General features: G+C 74.2%; 3 protein-coding genes across 4 annotated transcripts; all 3 read right to left on the bottom strand.

The window, feature by feature from the left end:
- Positions 1 to 170: 170 nt before the first annotated feature.
- On the bottom strand, positions 171 to 9,872 carry ZBTB7B (zinc finger and BTB domain containing 7B). 2 transcript variants are annotated; one of them, XM_088535317.1, is made up of 3 exons: positions 9,827 to 9,872; positions 1,226 to 2,247; positions 171 to 600 (listed from the first exon to the last, which is right to left on the bottom strand). In XM_088535317.1, exons 2-3 carry the CDS (start codon positions 2,236 to 2,238, stop codon positions 171 to 173), a joined length of 1,443 nt encoding a protein of 480 aa, XP_088391443.1. In that variant the 5' UTR covers positions 2,239 to 2,247; positions 9,827 to 9,872. The 2 variants fall into 2 exon arrangements, with proteins under 2 accessions (XP_088391443.1, XP_088391441.1); XM_088535315.1 differs by lacking the exon at positions 9,827 to 9,872 and adding an exon at positions 8,034 to 8,054.
- Positions 9,873 to 10,976: 1,104 nt separating this feature from the next.
- LOC148592169 (SMAD family member 6-like) lies at positions 10,977 to 12,721 on the bottom strand. The gene is made up of 4 exons (XM_088535309.1): positions 12,714 to 12,721; positions 12,210 to 12,596; positions 12,068 to 12,139; positions 10,977 to 11,512 (listed from the first exon to the last, which is right to left on the bottom strand). Exons 2-4 carry the CDS (start codon positions 12,589 to 12,591, stop codon positions 10,977 to 10,979), a joined length of 990 nt encoding a protein of 329 aa, XP_088391435.1. The 5' UTR covers positions 12,592 to 12,596; positions 12,714 to 12,721.
- Positions 12,722 to 14,143: 1,422 nt separating this feature from the next.
- On the bottom strand, positions 14,144 to 17,828 carry FLAD1 (flavin adenine dinucleotide synthetase 1). Its single transcript, XM_088535575.1, has 7 exons — positions 17,710 to 17,828; positions 16,706 to 17,453; positions 16,092 to 16,239; positions 14,983 to 15,081; positions 14,730 to 14,919; positions 14,360 to 14,433; positions 14,144 to 14,279 (listed from the first exon to the last, which is right to left on the bottom strand). Exons 1-7 carry the CDS (start codon positions 17,809 to 17,811, stop codon positions 14,144 to 14,146), a joined length of 1,497 nt encoding a protein of 498 aa, XP_088391701.1. The 5' UTR covers positions 17,812 to 17,828.
- Between the last annotated feature and the right edge of the window lie 455 nt (positions 17,829 to 18,283).

Below are 18,283 nucleotides of genomic sequence, written 5' to 3'. Positions count from 1 at the left end.
GAGGAGCGGGAGTTGGAGGGGGGTAAGTTCCCCCCCCTTTGCATAATTCAGAACTGAACCGTGACGGGAAAAACAGGAACAGAAACGCCGTCGGGGAGGCGCGGCGGCGGCGCGGCCCGCCCCGGGGGGCCCAGGCGTCCTGCGGCCGCGCCCCCGGCGGGGCGGCCCCTCTACGCCGTCTCCACGGGCACGGCGCCGTCGGGCTGCGGCGGCCCGTCCTCGCCTTCGGCCTCGGCCTCGTCGTCGTCGTCGTCGGGCCGCGGCTGGGCCCAGTAGCGCACGAGCGAGAGGCGCAGCTCGTCGAGGCGCCCGTTGGGCAGCTCGAGGCCGGGCGGGCCGGCGGGCGGCGGCGGCGGCTCGTCGCGGCGGCGCCGGCGCGTCCGCACCTCCAGGCAGTTCTGGCCCTTGAGGTGCCGCTGCAGGTGGTCGTCCTTGGCGAAGGCCTTGTGGCACAGGTTGCACTCGTAGGGCCGCGCGCCCGTGTGCAGGTGCATGTGGTTCTTCAGGTCGTAGCTGTGCAGGAAGCGCGCGCTGCAGTGCTGGCACGAGTAGGGCCGCTCGCCCGTGTGCTTGCGCATGTGGATCTTCAGCTTGTCGTTCCTGCGGGGGACGCGTGTCAGTGATGCCAGCATGGGGGGGGTCTCGGTACCCTCTGGCACCAGGAGATGAGGGTGCACCGGGGGTGGCAGCACCAGGGGAATATCCCCAGGAGCACCAGGACAAGGAGACAAGGGTGCCCTGGGGGGCTGCACTAGTAGAACATCCCCAGGACCCCCAACACCAGGAGAGGAGGGTGCACTGGGTGGGGGGAGTCCCCTAGCAGCAGGACACGAGGGTGACCTGGGGGAGGCAGCACCGGGGGAGCACCCCCAGAGCAAGGAGACAAGGGTGCATCGGGTTGGAGAGCACCAAGGAAGCACCCCCAGGACAGGGGAGGAGGAGGCACCAGGTAGGGCTGCATGTGGGGAGCACCCAGCACCCCCAGGACGAGGAGATGAGATTGCACTGGGGGTGGCAACTGGGGCAGCAACCCTAGAGCTCCAGCATCAGAAGATGAGGGTGCACTGGAGGATCCTACTGGAGCACCCCAGGACCAGGAGCCACGGGTGTCCTGGGCAGGGTGGTAACCTCCTACCCAGATGGGGTGCACAGGGGATGGCTGGGGTGCACGAGCCGGGGCCACATCCCTGGGGACCGGGACAAGGACACACACACACACACTCACCGCGTGAAGCGCACGCCGCAGACCTGGCAGGCGAAGGGCTTCTCGCCGGTGTGCGTGCGCATGTGCCGCGGCAGCTTGCCGGCGCCGTGGATCACCTTGTGGCACACGGGGCACTCCTGCGGCATCTGCGAGCGGCGCTTGCGCACCAGCTTGTCGGGGCTCTCCAGTCCCGGCGCCAGCGCCTCGGGGGGCAGCGAGCCCAGGTAGGCCATGAAGTGGGGGTCAATGGGGTCCTCGTCGGAGGCTGCCTCCTCGGGCGACAGCGGCGGCTGATAGGGGAAGGCGAAGGCGTGTGGGGGCAGCTCCTCCTCTTCCTCGGGCACCTCGTAGCCCTCGCAGGCGGGCGGCAGCCCCTCGGGCACCGGCGGGGAGGACGGTGGGGGGCTGCCGCCCGCCTCGGTGACAGCGGCGACATCGGGGGGCAGCTCCTCGGTGCAGTGGTTGAGGCGCGCGCCACGAGCTTGCAGGAACTTGCGGGTCTTCTTGCTGCGGCGGGCGACGGGGCGATGCGGCGGCGGCAGCGGCACCAGGGTGCTGGCGACGTCCCCCTCGGGCAAAGCGGCGAAGGCCTCGAGGTAGCGGCGCGCGCGCTCACGGTCGCCCGCGTCGGGGCCGGGCGCCTCGCGCCCGCTGCCCTGCAGGATGTCCACGCAGGCGGCGATGACGCAGGGGATCTCGAGCAGCCGCGCGGCCTGCAGCACCTCGCCCATGTTGGCGCTGCTGATGGTGAGCGTGGCCGTGTAGGCGAAGTCCAGCAGCGCGCCCAGCGCCTCGGGCCCCACGAAGTCCAGCTCGCAGACCTCCTGCCCGGGGCCCGGCCCCGCAAAGAGCTTCTGGAAGTAGCGGCTGCAGGCGGCCAGCACGGCGCGGTGCGTGCGGTACTCGAGGCCCTGCGAGCGGATGGTGACGTCGCAGAGCAGCCCCAGGTGCCGCTGCTCGTTGAGGCTGCTCAGGAGCTCGCTGCTGTGCTCGGGGAAGGGGATGCCGATGAGGTCGTCCTCGGGGCTCGCCATGGTGCTCACCTGTGGGATGCTCATGGTGAGCGCGAGCTCGGGCCACGCGTGCGCGCGGGGTGCGCCCTGCAAGCTTGGGCCACGCGAATGCAGGGAGAACATCCCGTGAGCTCGGGCTGCGCACATGCACAGCAAGCACCCTGCGAGCTTGGGTCTGTGCGTGCATGGTGCGCGCTTTGTGAGCTTGGGCCACGAATGTGCGTGGTGAGCGCCCCGCAAGCTTGGGCTGCCCACGTGCACGGTGAGCACCTTGCGCGCTGGGGCCGCGCGGTGCCGGGGCCCTGCACGGCCCCGCTGCCTCCCCCGGCTCCCGCGCCGAGATTTGCGGCAGCCCCGGTGCAGCGGGCGCTTCCTGCGCCGGCCCCCGCGCGCCGCCAGCGCCGCCGCAGCAAAGGGGGAAATCTCGGCGCGGGAGCGCTCGGAGGCGCCGCGGTGCCGGGAAGGGGCCGCGGGGGCCGGGGGCGCGCGGGGCCCGGGCGGGCCGCGCTTCCTGCCGCCGCAGATTAGGATCAGCGCGAGCGAGCGGCTCCTGCCCCCGCTCCCGGGGGGGGCGGCCCCCTCCCTCCCTCTCTCCATCCTTCTCTCCATCCTTCCCCCCGCTGTGCCCGTGCCCGGGGCCGCTCCGCGCCCAGCCCAGCCCCGGCGGCGCGCGGGTCGTTCCCACGCTGCGGCTGGCAGCGCCCTGCGTCACCGGAGCCGCCAAGCCGCGCCGAGGCCTCCGCGCGCCCGGCTCTCCCGGCGCCCCGGGGGCCCCTCGCCCAGACGCCCGGCCGGCGCAGGGGGGGCGGGCAGGCCCAGGCGCTCTCCGGAGCTGGCGGCCCATGGGAAAGGGGAGCCGGCCCCTCCCGAGCCGCGGGCGCCCAGCCTGGCCGGGGACCCAGGCGTCCGGCGTTCGCCAGGCTGCATCGTGCAGGGAGGCTGGTGGAGGAGCAGTGCAGGAGCGTGCAGGGGGCAAGTGTGCAGGGCTGCATTAAGGGCTGGGGGCTGCAGCGAGCCGTGCTGTGCCATGCAGTGAGCCGTGCCACGCAGCGAGCTGTGCCTAGTGCTGCACCGAGCTTTGCTGTGGCCGGTGCTGCATCGAGCCATGCCCGGCACTGCACTGTGCTGGGAGCTGCATGGAGCCGTGTCACACCATGCCTGGCACTGCATGGAGCTGTGCCAGGCCCTGCGCGGGTTGCACCGAGCTGTCCTGCGCCATGCCCACCGCTGCACAGAGCTGTGCCACAACATGCTCGGCGTTGCACTGAACTGCACCATGCCACGCTCGGAGCTGCACCGCGCTCGGCACTGCAGCGCGCGGTGCCACGTCGTGCCAAGCAGCAACGCGCCGGGTCGCGCAGGAGCGACAGCGGCCACGGGCGCCGGGCCGGCTCCGCGCGGTCACTGCCGGCCATGCCAAGCCGCGGGGCGCCAGCGGCCGGGGGGGCGGGGGCCGACGTGCCCCCTCTTGCCCGGCGAGGGGCGGCGCGGCCGGCGGCCCCCGGCGCAGGGGCCCATCCCCGCGCGGCCGCTCCCTGCGCTTGGGCGCCCGCCAGCTGGGGCTGCCTCGGCAGGCGGCTGGGAAGGAGCCGCCGGCTGCGGAGCCGCCCCAGCCGCCGCCGAGCAGGCCCGACCGGCAGGGCAGGCGGCAGCCGCCCCCGAAACCGGGAGACGGGCAGCGCTGCCCCCCCCCCGGGCCACCCACCACTGTGCCCGGGTGCCTGGGTCCCTCGCGGCCCGCGGGGGCGAGCGGCTTAGGGCCGATTAAGGCATCAGGCCCCCGGGAGCCAACAGGCAGTGACAGCCCCCGATGGGATTAGGCAGGATTAGCGGCGCTGGGGGGGGATTAGGGGACCCGGGGCTGCGGGGGCACCGTGCGCCCTGCTCCAAGCGGCCCCCGCCCCGTGGCGCATCTGGGCTCGGCCCCTCTTCCTGCACCGCGATGCTGCACCCAAGGATGCTCCAGGCCCCGGTGCCATCACTGGTGTCACGGCCGGCTCGGCCACCTGCTCCTGGGGCCACGGACAAGGCGGGGGGGACGTGGGACCCCGGACGGGCGCGGGGGCCGGATGCCGGCGGAGGGCGGGAGCGAGGAGGCGGCGGCGAGGGGGGATTTTCCATCGCACCCAACCGCTGCCGTCCCCCCCGCGCATCCTCCCCGCTGGAGCGAAGTCACATGCTGAGCGGGTGCTGCCATCGAGGCGATCGCAGCGGCGATAAGGAAGCGGGGGGGCAGGTGTGAAGGTGCTGGGACCCCCGTCCCCCCGGCTCCGCGGGGCGCATGGACAAGGCCCTGTGCAGCCCCAGAGGGGCCATGGGTCCCTGCGCACGGGGGGGACTCACGCTCCAAAGTCAGCGGGTGCTTGGGGTGCAGGGCCCCCCGGATGGGGGTGGCGGGGAGAGAAGAGCCCCACAAAGGAAATGGGTTGAAAAGGGGGAAAGAGAGAAGAGCAGATAAACAGCCCCCCCCCCCCCCGCCCGCCCTGCTGCCACCCCTGGGGCTGCCACCCAGCTGCTCCAGGGCCATGGTGGCACCTGGGGACAGCGGCAGGCATGGGAGCCGTCCTGGGGATGGGTGTCCGGGTGTCCCCAGTGTCACACGCAGCCTCCAGAGCAGCCCCTGCTCTCCCCACGGCACCTCCCGCCTCCCCGGGACGCAGGTACCACCGCGGCGGCCGATGCCCCGTCCCATCCCGGCCCGGCCGCGCTCACCTGGCGCCTGTGCCCGCGTGGCCGGCGCGGGGCCCCGGGGCGTGCGGCGGTGGCGGCTCCCCCGGCTCGGCGCTGCCGCCCACGGCGCGGGTCGCACCTCCCAGCCCCACTCGCGGGACGCAGGCGCCCTGCGCACCCGGAACCGGCCCCGGGTCCCCGCCTGGGCGGGAAACTCCCGGCCCCGCACGGCGGCCCCCCCGGCGCAGGGCCCGGCTGCAGCACCCGCAGCAGCACCCGCGCAGCTCCAAGGCCCTGTTAGCCCCTCTCCTGGGTAATTGCCCCCAGCAATTAACAACTCTGTGAGCACCCAGGGCTCATGGGTGGCACCGGCACCCGCCCATGACAGGGCACAAAGGGACAAGAGCAGGGGGCCCGGTTGTCCCAACAGGGACATGGTGGGGACACGAGCCACCGTTGCCGCTGCAGAAAGGGCACGGGCGCCTCGTGCAAAGGCCGGAGCGCAGCGCGGGCACACGGCGGCTGCACCACGGGCACCGCGCGGCCGTGCCCGGCACCCCGGCAGGGGCATCCGGAGCGAGCGTGGCACCTGCCTGCCAACCCCCCCGCTTCCCGGCCTGCCCTTTGCTCCCCATAAAGGAGGGGCCCGGCGCCAGCCCCCCAGCCCAGGTGTGCCAGGTGCTAAGGGCGCAGATAAGGCGGGCGAGGCGGGCAGGGAGGGGCGGGCGCGGGCACGCAGCCCTGACTCAGGGCTCCCGCCGGTGGCCGGGCCCCGCCGGGGTGACTCACGCGCTCCCCCCACCCCGGGGCTGTTGCAACCGCCCCGCTGCCCGGCTCCCGAGCCGCGGGCATCCCGGCCGCGGTGCCCCCCGGCCCTGGCATCCCGCATCCCAGTGCGGATGCGGCCCGGCGCGAGCCCGGCCGTCACCGTGTGCCCGGCCGTGCCAAGCAGCTGCTCCATGCCAGGGGGGCACGGGCGGCTGCAGGGAGGAAGGAAGGGGTTGCCGAAACAGAGCCTGGTGGGGGAAAAGGGAAGGAAACGGGCGAGGGCAAAGCTGACATCCCCCCAGCGCTGCCGGCGCCGGGCTGCGGAGCAGGGCATGTCCCGTGCATGTCCCAGCGCCCCTGGCTGCCCCCATCCATGGGAATTGCAGGAGGCCAAATCCTGGTGGCTGTCCAGCCCTGGAGCATCCCGGGAACGGAGCCAGCGCAGCACAGGGTCAGCCCCTTCAGGGGGTCACCGGGCAAGGACAGCCCGTCCCCCCCCGCCACCCACCGAAATAGCCCGGCTTCCGCCCCCACGGCAGCTGCCCGCTGCCCACGGATGATCCCGGCGAGGCCGGGAGGGGCGGGCAGCTCTAATCCCCCCAGAGCCCCCGCCCGCGGGAAGGGCGCCCAGTCCCTCTCCGTGCAGCCACCCCTCGCCCGGCTCCAGCCCGCGGGAACCCCTGAACCGGGATGCCGGGACACGGGATGCCCCGCACTGTGCCATGTTCAAGGAGCCCCCTCTTCTCCCCATCTCCCCCACAAACATCGGAGCATCCGGCACCCGCGGAGCCGCCCCGGGGAGCCCCTACTCACCGCGCGCTGCCCATGGGCCCAGCGCGGCGCCGCGGGGAGCGCGCGGCAGCCGAGCCTGCCGGGAGAGGCCAGCGCTCGCCTGACCTACTTCTCCTTCCGCATCACCTGCTTTCATTTTCCCTCGCGCCGCTCCGGCCCCCCCAGCGCCGGCCGGGCCCCCGCCGAAGGTCACGGGCCACGGCGAGGGCCGGGGTGGCGGGTGTGTAATGAGCGGCCCGGGGCTCAGCTCTGGGGCGAATGCAGCCTGCGGGGAGCAGCCCGGCCGCTGGCCTGGCAGCCACGTTACTATGGGGAGGCATCGGCACAGGGGGAGCGGGGGCTCCTGGGGGCTCCCGTCAACAGCCCCAGTGCCGCCGGGAGAGATTTCACGGCAGTTTCATCATCTGCCGCCTGCCCCCGAAGGAGAAGCCGCAGGCGTCGGCGTGGGGGCAGCGGGCGCCCCCGAGGACCACGGTGCCAGTTCTACCCCAGAGGGCCGGGGGCCCCGGTGCCAGTGCCACGTGTGCAGCGAGGGTGCAGAGCAGCAGCTGGCAGGGCTGCACTTGCCCGGCATCACGGCGCTGCCAGCGGGCATGGCAGGGGGGGGGGCACCAGGCAGAACTCCCTGGCACCCCCCACCCATCACCCCCAGGCCAGGAGCGTCACCCGCTCACACCCACGTGTTCCCATCGGGAACCCACGGTCCGGGTGAGTCCCGCGATGCCATGGCCCCCCACCCCCCGCCTAGCCCTGCACCCTCCCCACAGCTTCCCCTTCTCCCTGCACCAAGCTCAAGTTCCCAAGCGCTCCGGCCTGGCACCCGCCAGCCCCAGCGAGCACCCGCTGCCGCCCTGCGCAGGGCTCCTGCCGCGCCGAGCCGGGAGACCGAGGCGCCAGAGACTCACGCCCGGGGGACACGGCAGCACCGGCACCGCCGGCCTCGCCGCGCTGCCCAGGGTCCGGGGTGCCAGTGCCGGGTCAAGGGCAACGCGAGCCCAACGCGGCGGCGGCGCCGCGCGGGGCGGGGGCACCCCGCCCCCTGCACAAACAGCCGTTCGGGGGCAGCCGGCTCGGGGGGAGCGGTGCCGCCAGGGCTGGGTGCGCGGGGCAGAGTCCAGCGGGACGTGGGTGCCGGCCCTCCGCGCGCCCGGGCAGCTCCCCGGCTCCGTGCCAGGGCCGCACCCGCCGCGGCCCGGCCCGCCCCCCCACCCCACCCCGGGAGGCTCCGCGGGGGCCCCGGGGCGGCCCGGGCGCCGCACAGCGCCCTCCCCGCTGCCGCGCGCTGCGGACGTGGCCCAGCGCCGCTCCCGCCGCGGCTGCCCGGCCACCGGCCCGGCCCTCCCGAGCCCCGGCGCCTCGCGGTCGCCGCGGTCCGGAGCGGCCCCCGTGCGCCCGGCCCTGAGCCGCCCCCCCTCGCCGCCGCTGCTGCCGCCGCCTGGCACCGGGCCCGCCGACGTGTCCACGTCCGCCGGGAGCGGGCGGCGAGCAGGCAACCGAGCGCCGCACCGGGGCCAGCGGCGCCGCCGCCGCTCCGGACGCACCTGCCCGCGCACCTGCGCGGAGCCGGCGCCGCCCGCGCCACTCACCGGGGCCGCGCTGCGGGCGGGCGCTGCGCCGGGGCCGCTGCCGCTCGGTGCCTCGGGGCGCCCCGTCGGGGTTGGGGGGAGGGAGCGGGGGCCGGCCGGTCGGTCCGGGTGCCGGTCGCTCGGTCGGTCGGTCGGTGCGCTCCGTCCGCCGCCGCCGCCGCTCACCTGCGCGCCGCGCTCACCTGCGCGCCCCGCCCCGCGCCGCCGCCGCCGCGCCCAGCGCGGGCCGGTCCCGGGCGCGCCCCGCCCCCCCCCGCCTTCACCTGCCGCCGCCGCCCCGCCCGCCGCCGCCCCCCCCCGCCGCCGCCGCCAGGAAGCGCCCGCCCCCCCGGCGCGCTCATTGGGCTGCACGCAGCAAGCCCGGCCTCCCATTGGTGGGGGGACCGCCCTTCACCCTGCCCCCCCCCGCCGGGCACACCCCGGGGGCGGGCAGCGGGTCCCCCCCCCCCCACGCCGCCGTTCCCTCCCCTCCGCCGGGGCGCGGGGGGCGCGCGGGGCCGGGGCCGCGCGGGGGGAGGAAGAGCTGAGTCAGCGGCGCAGGAAGGAGGTGCCGCTGGGCGGGGGGAAGAACGCGCCCCCCCCCCCCCCCCCGCGCACCGGCCCCGGGGCCGCAGGAGGAGGGACCGGGAGGGGTGGGGGAAGGGGGGGGCGGCGTCGAGCCGGCCCCGGCGGGGCGGGCGAAGGGGGAAGCGCGGCCGGGGCGGGCGGCCAGGACGCCGGGGCCCCGCGCGGCCCCGCCCGCCGCTCCCTCCCGCCCCCCCGGGGCCCGGGCTCCCCCCCCGCGGCGCGGCCCGTGCGCAGGTGCCTGGGCGGGGGCCCCGCACAACCTGTTGGGCCGGCGGCGGCTCCGGCCCGGCGCTCACCTCGCCTCACCCCGGCCCCCCCGCGCCGCCCTCCTGACTCAGAGCGGCGGCCGCTGCCCGGCGCGGCTGGAAAGTGTGAGCAGCCGCCGGGGGTGCCAGGACAAACAGCCCCGCGCAGACGTTATGTCAGCGGGCGGCGGGGGGGGCGCCCCCTCCCGGCCCCCGCCGCCCCCCGCCTCGAGGGGCCTGGCCCGGCCGCCGCCTCCCACCCGCCCAGCACTTTCGCTCCCCGTCCTTCTGTCCGTCCGTCCGCCGCTTGGCCAAGCCCTCCATCCCGCAGCTGTGCTGCTGCTTCCACCTCCACCTCACCTGCCCATCGCCTCCTTCATCCTCATCCATCTTCTTCATCCCCAGGCACTGTCCAGCTAACCCATCTACCCACCTTCATCTCCATCCACCTCCTCTCTATCCATTCATGCACTTTCCTCCACTCCATCCACCTCTTCTCCATCCCTTCATGCACCTTCCTCCGCTCCATCCACCTCCCCTCCACTTTCCTCCGCTCCATCCATGCACCCCAGCATCCTGCCAGACTCCTCACCTCCATCCTCTCAACTCTGCCATCTCCTTCCATCCATCCGCCCACCCCTCCGTGCTCCCGCTGCAGGGACTGGCGGCCGTGGGGACAGGGCCGCCATGGGGACAGGGCCCCAGGGCTCAGTGCTGGTGCGGGGGCGAAGGGGGAAACCCGCAGAAATCCCCCTGCAAGGCTCCGCCGCTGCAGCCGCTTCCCAGGCCGCCCACAACCTTCCGCTTCCCGCCTCTCCCGGACGGAACCGGGGCCGGCACCCCCGCATGCACCCTGAGGGGGAACCGGTGTCGGGAAGGGAGCGGTTGGGGGGGAAGGACCCGTCTGCCCGCACCCCTCCTAGGGCGCTCGGGGGGTCCCGGCCCCGCCGGGGCGGCCCCGCCGGCGCGGCCCGCACTCACCTCGCACCGGAGCCGGGAAGCCGCCGGGCCCGTCCAAGCCGGGCCGGCAGCGTGGCAGGAAGGCCCGGGCGGTCAGCGGCGGCCCGGCCGCCTGCAGAGGGCACTGCCGGGCCCGGCCGGGAGCCCCGGGGCGCCGCGCCGCCCCCGCCGCCGCGCCAGGGGGTCCCGCCGCACCGGGAGGCAGCGGCAGCCTTGGCGCCAAGAGGCGCCGTTTATTGGAGATACAAATAAATACCGCAGGCACGTCCCTCCCGGCGCCCCGATCCCGGAGGAGGGAGGTTGTCACGTCGGGCCCCTTTGCCGTCCCTCGGCCCCGCGGGCTGGACCTGCACGAGCCCTGCAGCGTCCCGGGCAGCCCAGCTGCTCCCACCGGCTCCGCTCTCCTGCTCCCAGGCGCATCCCAGCTGTGCTCACCTACTCCAGTGCTCATCCCGCTTGCACTATCCTGCTCTGATGCTCATCCCAGCTGCACCAACCTGCTCCAGCACTCACCCCGGCTGCTCTAACCTGCTCCCAGGCTCACCCTAGCTGCACTATCCTGCCTGGAGACTCGTCCCAGCTGCACTAATTTGTTCCCAACACTCATCCCAGCTGCACTTCCCTGCTCTGATGCTCATCCCAGCTGTGCTCACCTGCTCCACTGCTTATCCCAGTTGTGCTATCCTGCTCTGGTACTCATCCCTGCTGAACCAGCCTGCTCCAAGGCTCATCCCGCTTGCACTAACTTTTTCCCCATGCTCATCCCAGCTGTGCTCAGCTGCTCCAGTGCTGATCCTGGCTGTGTTCACCTATTCCACTGCTCATCCCAGGTGCATTATCCTGCTCAAAAGCTCATCCCAGCTGCACTATCCTGCTCCAAGGCTCATCCCAGCTGCACTATCCTGCTCCAAGGCTCACACTGGCTGCTCTAGCTTGTTCCCAGTGCTCATCCTGGCTGCTCTAACCTTCTCCAAGGCTCATTCCCAGCTGAGCTCACCTACCCCGACGCTCATCCCTGCCCTCCCTGCAGTGCCAAGGTGGGCGTCCTGCCCCTACAGGGGCCCTACCCTGCTTTTGCCTTGTTGTTTTTTTTAACCAAAATAAGATAAATTATAATAAATTTAACCATAAAAAAAGATTACATGTTGGTGCTGCAGCAGCGGGCACCCTCTCAGCGTGGCTGGGCCAGCAGGATCTCCAGCCAGCAGGGACAGGAGGTGACAAACTGGCGCGAGTAGCGGGGCCCCCAGCCCTTGGCGAAGCTGATGCGCACACTGTGCGGGTCGCAGGGGCCCTCGGCGGGCGCCGGACGCCCCGCCAGCCCCGCCGCGCGCTCGTAGTCGAACACCTTGGCCGCGTATCCCGGCAGCACCTTGCGCACGGCAGCGCCGCGGGCGCCGGGGGGGCCCAGCGTGGGCGAGTCGACGAAGATGGGGTGCTCGCTGCGGTTGTAGGCCCACACGGCGCCCGGCTCGCGGCTCAGCAGCAGCCCGCGGCCGATCTTGCGGCGGGCCCGGCGCACGGCCGCGCTGCGGTTCGCCCCGCGCAGCTGCGCCAGGCAGAAGCCGCTGCCGTGCGGCAGCTCGCCGAAGACGCTCACCGAGGCCTCGTGCACGGCGTAGAGGCGGCCCACGCGCGTCCGGTGCTCCCAGTAGGCCAGTTTGCACCAGGAGGCCTCCTTGACAGCGCTCTGTGACGGGCTGGGCTCTGGCAGTGACAGGGATGGGGACACAGCCCGGCTGATGCCACCACGCCGGCACCGCGGTGCCCATGCGCATGGAGCCAGCAGGGCAGAGCCCTGTGTATGAGCTTGGCAGACACAGCAGTTAGCTAATTAATAAACCCCAAAGCTGAGGAAAGCGTGTGTGGGGTCACTAATAGCAATTAATTCATTAATAGCCCCCAAAGTGGGGAAAGTCGGGGGGGTCCCGCGTGCGTGGGGCGCGCGGGGCTGCGAGTCACCGGGCGCCGCTGCGCGCCGGCACGTAGGCAGCCCCGGGGGGCGCGGGGCCCCCCCGGCCGGTGGCGGAAGGTGGAGGCCCGCGGCCCGTGGCCGGCAGCCAGGCGGGAGCCGCGCTTTGTGCGTCAGGGCGCATTGTGTGCGGCGCCGCGGGCAGCGCTTCCTCCGGCGGGGCGCCCGGCGCCGCCAAAAACAACAGGAGCCACCGGGCGGGCGGGGAGGGGGCCCGGCGCTGACTGAGACCCGGGGACCCCGCGGGAGCCCCTCACCCCGCGTCCCGGCGGCTCCCGCCCGCTCCTTACCGTGCTGCTCGCGCCTCGGCTCCGGCGGCTCCGGCCACGGCGGTGCCATGGAGTAGGGGGGCGGCGGGGTCTCTGCGGGGAGAGGCGGGCAGTGAGGGGGGCTGCACGTCCCCATGGGGCCCGGTGTCCCCCCGGCACTCACCGGGCGCCGCGAGGCGGCTGAAGTGGTGCGGGTTGCAGCAGAGCGCGCCGGCCTCGCCGCGGCCCCCGCCGCAGCCCAGGTGCTTGAGCTCGTGGGGCTGCCGCAGGTCAGGCCAGCGGTAGAGGCGGCAGAGCAGCACCTGGGGGGCCAGCGGGGCCTTGGCGCCGCGCGGCTCGGCGCGCGCCACGCGCACGCAGCCGGCCTCGCGCGCGCCCCGGCTCTCCACCGCCTGCGCCAGCAGCTCCAGCTCCTCGTCCTTCAGCCTCTTGAAGAGCGCGCGCACCGCCGGCTTGAGCGCGCCGTGGCCGTCGTCGGCGCCCGCCGCCGCGCACCGCTGCCGCCACAGCCGCCGCAGCAGCCCCGCGCGCCGCGAGCCGAACATGGCACCTGCGGGACGGCCCCCGGTGTCACCCCCAGGCAGGCGTCCCGAGTGGGGCAGGGGCTGCGCGTGCATGTGCTTGCACACGCATGCACCCACGTGCATGCACACCGGCGCACGCTCACCTGCGCGCTCCCGCGGGCCGGGTGGTCTCGCTCACGGCGGGCGCCGCGGCAGCGCATGGGGACGCGCTCGGCGGGCGGCCGCCACCGCTCTGTCCCCGGCGCGCGGCCGCGGGGCTTTTTCCTGCGCGGCGCCTCTCCTCTCCCCTCCCCTCGCCTGCGCGCGGCCGGACCTCCCCGTCCGGGGAACGCGCCGGGGCCGGCGCCAGCTCCGGGGGCTCGGCCGGGCCGCCGGCCCCCGCCACGCACAACAAAGCGGCGCGCGCAAAGGGGACCCTTGTCCCGCGCCGGCCGCGCTTCCTGCTCCCGACTTCCCCCCGAGATAAGGGAGGCCGCGCTGGCGCCAGGCGCTGCCGCCGCTTCCCCCCGGGCTCCGCGCCCGCCGCTCCCCGGGGGCCGGCGCTGCTGCAGCACCCGCTGCTGCTGGGGAGAGGGCTGGTCCCGGGCCCCTGGGGACGTTTTGCTCCCGCTAGGATGGATCCGGGGGACAGGAAACGGCCTGGAGCAGAGACCGAGGCGCCCTCGAAACAAGGAGCTGAGTCACGGGCAGAGAGAAACCGGCCAAGGGGCCGGGAAGCCTCCGGTGACGGCACCGCATTGGGGGCTCGCTGGCGCGGGACCCCCCTCGCTGCCAGTGCCTTTTTGCACCTGTCTTGGTGCAGCTGGAATTTTCCTGCTCGGAAAGGGAGCCTGGGGGTGGGAAGGAAGGGACACGGACGCGAGGACACGGCTGGTGCTGCCGCCTCGAGCCTGGCACGGACACACTCAGCCCATCACTTCAACCGGGTTTATTGGGGACTCCGTGCAGGGGGCAGGAGGCTTCACGCTGGGAGGATCCGTCGACTCCAGAGCATCAGGGAGGAAGGAGCCATCGCAGGAGCACAGGGAGCCCTGGGGAGGGGAGAGAGGGTTGGGGCACGAGCAGGGCCCAGCGGTGCCCGGTGCGGCGGCCGGGAGCCGCTCACTCACCCCGAGAGCGGCCGGTGCCGGCGGGGACGTCCCCGGCTGGCCCTAGTCCAGCAGCTGGCGGATGCACCAGCTGCACAGCAGGACGTAGGCGCATTCCCGCAGCGCGCGCAGGAGCCACGAGCCCAGGCGCAGCCCCAGGGAGGCCGCAGCAGCACCCGGCGCCGCCGCCGCTCGCTCCGGCCGTGCCCGCCGCGCCGCCGCGCCGCGCCGGAGCCGCATGGCCGAGTGCCGGGCGCGCGCCCCCGCGGCCGCTCCGAGCCCGCCTGGAACCTGCTCCATTCTCTGCTTTCCAAAGGCTCCCACAATAGCAGCCGCGGGGAGGGGGCAGCACGTGGCCCAGCCGGCGTCACCCCCCGTCCCTGCCCGTCCCCCCCGCCGGGGCGGCGCAGCCGGAGCGGGAGCCGCGGGTGAGAGCAGCACGTTTATTGCCGGTGCCCAGGGCGCGCTCCCCGCGGCGCCGGCGCTCACTGGCGGGACGTGCGCTCGTCCTCCTCGTTCTGCAGCTCGTGGGCCGGCCGGTAGCTCTCGCGGCCCTGCGCGTCCGTGCGGCGCAGCGCCGGGTTCCGCAGCGTGTTCTCCGTGCTCCCCAGGGACGTGTAGCTGCGGGGGGACGGGGCACGTCACGACACCCCGAGCGGCGCCCCGGGGGCTGCTCCCTCCCCAGGCCGCCCCGCGCTCACCCCTTGTCGTAGAGGATGCAGTAGGGGACGAAGAGCGTGCGCAGAAACTCCCAGATGTCCCGGTACGTCCAGTCCTGCCGGCGGGAAGGGCAGGGATGGGCGCAGAGCCAGGCGAGCGCTGCCGGCTCCCGCTGGCCCCCAGCCCAGAGCACGCGGGAGCCGCCGGTCCCTGCTGGAAGCCACCCCGGCTGCGCGGTGTCCCCAGCACAGGGACAAAACAGCGCTGGAGAGCATCGAGCCACGTCCGAAAGCACCAGACGTGACTGGAGCAGCTCTCGGTCCTGACAAGGGCGGACGAGGGGGCCGGAGCCGCCCCGGAGGGAGGCGGGATTGGGGAGAAAGCCCCCGGGAAGGGCAGGGAGCCGCGTACCAGCAGGGGGTTCACCCGCATGTACTGGGGCCAGCCGGGGTCCGTCATGCACGTGGGCGTCAGCGTGCGCGAGTAGGGGTCCGTGCGGCGCGTGCCCATCAGCACGGCCTCGAGCCGCGGCCGCTGCTCCTTGAGGCGCGCCAGGGCCTGGCGGATGGGGCCCTCCACGGTGCAGAGCTCCACGTCGTACCTGCGCAGGCCGCGCGTTGGGGCCGGCCGAGCGCCGCGGCGCCGCCGCCCCGTCCGTCCCTACCTCTGCACCGTCGCCTGGATGAACTGCTCCAGCTCGGGGAAGGGCGACACGAGGCGGATGTAGAGCACGGGCAGCTTCTCCCGCCGCTCCGGGAAGCGTCTGGAGGGAGGCGGGTGGTGCGGGATGAGCCCCGTGTGCGTGGGGAACGGGATGAGCCCCGTTGTGCGCGTGGGGCACGGGATGAGCCCCGTGTGCGTGGGGAACGCGATGCGCCCCGTGTGCGCGTGAGGAACGGGATGAGCCCCATTGTGCGCGTGGGGAACGCGATGAGCCCCGTTGTGCGCGTGGGGAACGCGATGCGCCCCGTTGTGCGCGTGGGGAACGGGATGAGCCCCGTTGTGCGCGCGGGGCACGGGATGAGCCCCGTTGTGCGCGCGGGGCACGGGATGAGCCCCGTTGTGCGCGTGGGGAACGCGATGCGCCCTGTGTGCGTGGGGAACGCGATGCGCCCTGTGTGCGTGGGGAACGGGATGAGCCCCGTTGTGTGCGCGGGGAACGGGATGAGCCCCATTGTGCGCGTGGGGAACGGGATGCGCCCCGTTGTGCGCGTGGGGAACGGGATGAGCCCCGTTGTGTGCGCGGGGAACGGGATGAGCCCCGTTGTGCGCGTGGGGAACGCGATGCGCCCCGTTGTGCGCGTGGGGAACGGGATGAGCCCCGTTGTGCGTGTGGGGAACGGGATGACCCCCGTTGTGCGCGTGGGGCACGCGATGAGCCCCGTTGTGCGCGTGAGGAACGGGATGAGCCCCGTTGTGCGCGTGGGGAACGGGATGAGCCCCGTTGTGTGCGTGGGGAACAGGATGAGCCCCGTGTGCGCGGGGAACGGGATGCGCCCCGTTGTGCGCGTGGGGAACGGGATGCGTCCCGTTGTGTGCGTGGGGAACGGGATGAGCCCCGTGTGCGTGGGGAACGCGATGAGCCCCGTTGTGCGCGTGGGGAACGGGATGAGCCCCGTTGTGCGCGTGGGGAACGCGATGAGCCCTGTTGTGTGCGTGGGGAACGGGATGAGCCCCGTTGTGTGCGCGGGGAACGCGATGCGCCCCGTTGTGCGTGGGGAACGGGATGCGCCCCGTGTGCGTGGGGAACGGGATGCGCCCCCCGTCCGGTACCTCTGCCGCGCCGCGTGGACCAAGTGCAGCAGCGCCGTGCAGTCCTTGCCGCCGTTGAAGCCCACGCAGAGCTGCTCGGGGCCGTAGCGCTCCAGAGCCTCCTCCACGGTGCGCAGCGACGCCGCGACCTTGTGCGCCAGGGCTGAGCCTGCAAGGAGAGAGCGTCGGCCCCGCTCTGTGCGCGGGAACGCGCGGAGCGGCGCGGCCCGGAGCCGAGGAACGGCCGCAGCCCGGGCGCCGGGGGAGCCGCAACCCTGCGGAGCCGGCCCGGACGCGGTACCACCGATCCCGGCGTGTCCGCGTCTCCCTGGCATGGAGGAGCTGCACGGAGCCAGCCCCCATCGGGGTGAGGGGCCCTCTTTTCCATCGGCGTGGGGCGAAACCCACCGTGGGGACAGCCTGGTGCCCCGCAAGGCCCCGAAGAGCCAGTTCCATCTCACCAGCAGGTGCTTCCCATAGGAAACTCCAGTGTTTGCTGGCCCAGGAGGAGCCAGGCCCGTCCCCAGAGCGAGCGGCAAGGTCTCGCCGTTGCCCTCGTCCCCGTGTCCCCACGTCCCCATCCCGGCAGCCCGGGTGTCACGGGAGGAGGGCTCGGAGCCCCGGTGCGCCCGTACCCGACTGGGCCAGGCCGTACACCTGGGCGGCCGCCTGCGACACGGGGTCCGTCACCACGGGCACGACGACGCCGGGCGGCAGCTTCCGCAGCAGGAAGCCGAGCGCCTCCTCCAGCTGCTCCTCCGACTCCGAGTCCAGCGTCAGCTTCACGCGGTAGTAGTTGCTCTCCCAGTCCGGGTAGGAGCCGAGGCTGACGCGGCCGCGGAAGGCGGCGGCGGCCTCGCCGAGCGCGGGCGCCAGCAGCAGCTCGTCGGCCGCCACGAACACGTCGCGGGAGCGGAAGCGCGTGCGCTCGTCGCGGAAGAGGTGCGCGAGGCCGTCGAGCGCGCGCTCCAGCAGCGCCGGGATGCCGGGGAACATGTAGACGTTGCGGACGCTGACGAGCGGGTAGGGGAAGGCGGCGCCGCCGGCGCCGTAGTGCAGGCGCGAGGAGGCCGGCACGCGGGCCAGCTTCATGGCGGGGCTCGAGGCGGCGTCGGCGGCGTCGCGGCGCACGAGCGCGGCGAGCTCGGGGTGCGGGGCGAGCGCCTCGCCGAACGCGCGCGCCACCGCCTCGAAGGTGACGTCGTCGTGCGTGGGGCCCACGCCGCCCGACGTGAGCACGAAGGTGAAGCGGGCGGCGGCGGCCGCCACCTCGGCCGCCACGGCCTCCACGTCGTCGGGCAGCACGGCCACGCGGGCCACGCGCACGCCCAGCGCCCGCAGCCGCCGGCACATGAAGAACGAGTTGGTGTCGCGGGTCTGGCCCTGCCGCGGCACCGGGGGCAGCGTCACGACCCCGGAACGGTCGTCCCCTCCCCAAGCCCCGGAACCGCCTCCGAGCCCCGTACCCCCCTCCCCAGGGTCGGTTGCGCTCCCCAAGCCCCGTTGCCCCCCGCCCCCCAAGTCCCGTTGCCCCCCGCCCCCCAACGAGTCCCGGTGCTCCCAAGCCCCGTTGCCCCCCGGGGGTCCCCGTCCCACCCCCGCGCCCAGCCCGGTTCCGCCGCGCCGGTGCCGGTGCCACCTTGAGGATCTCGTCGCCGATGACGATGATGCCGGCGGTGGCGGGGCCGCGCGGGGCCGCCATGGCGCGCAGCGCCGCGCCCGCCCGCAGCGCCCCCCGCATCCGCCCGGACCGGGGCGACCCGGCGGCCCCGGCGCCCCGCCCCCCCGCGCGGGCACCTCATTGGCCGCCCGCCGCAGGGCGGGCCCCGCCCCCGCGCTCCCGGTTGGGCCGCAGCGCTGCCCGTCACGGCACGGACTGAACCATTCGGGGGGGGGGGGGGACCCGTCCCTCCCCCCCGCGGCCGTGGGCTCGCCCGACCCATAGCGGGCGGTACCACGTGCGAGCGGCCCTGGGCCCCCCGCCCCGCACCGGGAACCGTCCAGCTACTTCCGGGACACCGGGACCCCCGCCCGGGAATACCAGGAACCCTCCAGCCCCCTCCCAGAACACGGGGACCCCACCAGGGGCCACAGGGAACCGTCCAGCTACTTCCGGGACACCGGGATCCCCGCCCGGGAATAGTGGGAACCGTCCAGCCCCCTCCCAGGAACTGCGGGAATCATCCAGTTCCTTCCCGGGACACGGGAACCCC

Source organism: Tinamus guttatus, unplaced genomic scaffold, assembly GCF_059628265.1.
Source record: "Tinamus guttatus ecotype Peru unplaced genomic scaffold, ASM5962826v1 Tinamus_guttatus_pri_ptg000629l, whole genome shotgun sequence".
In the NCBI taxonomy this organism is placed as follows: Eukaryota; Metazoa; Chordata; class Aves; order Tinamiformes; family Tinamidae; genus Tinamus; species Tinamus guttatus.
The sequence above is the reverse complement of the archived record's forward strand: the minus strand, read 5'-3'. Positions and strand labels throughout refer to the sequence as shown.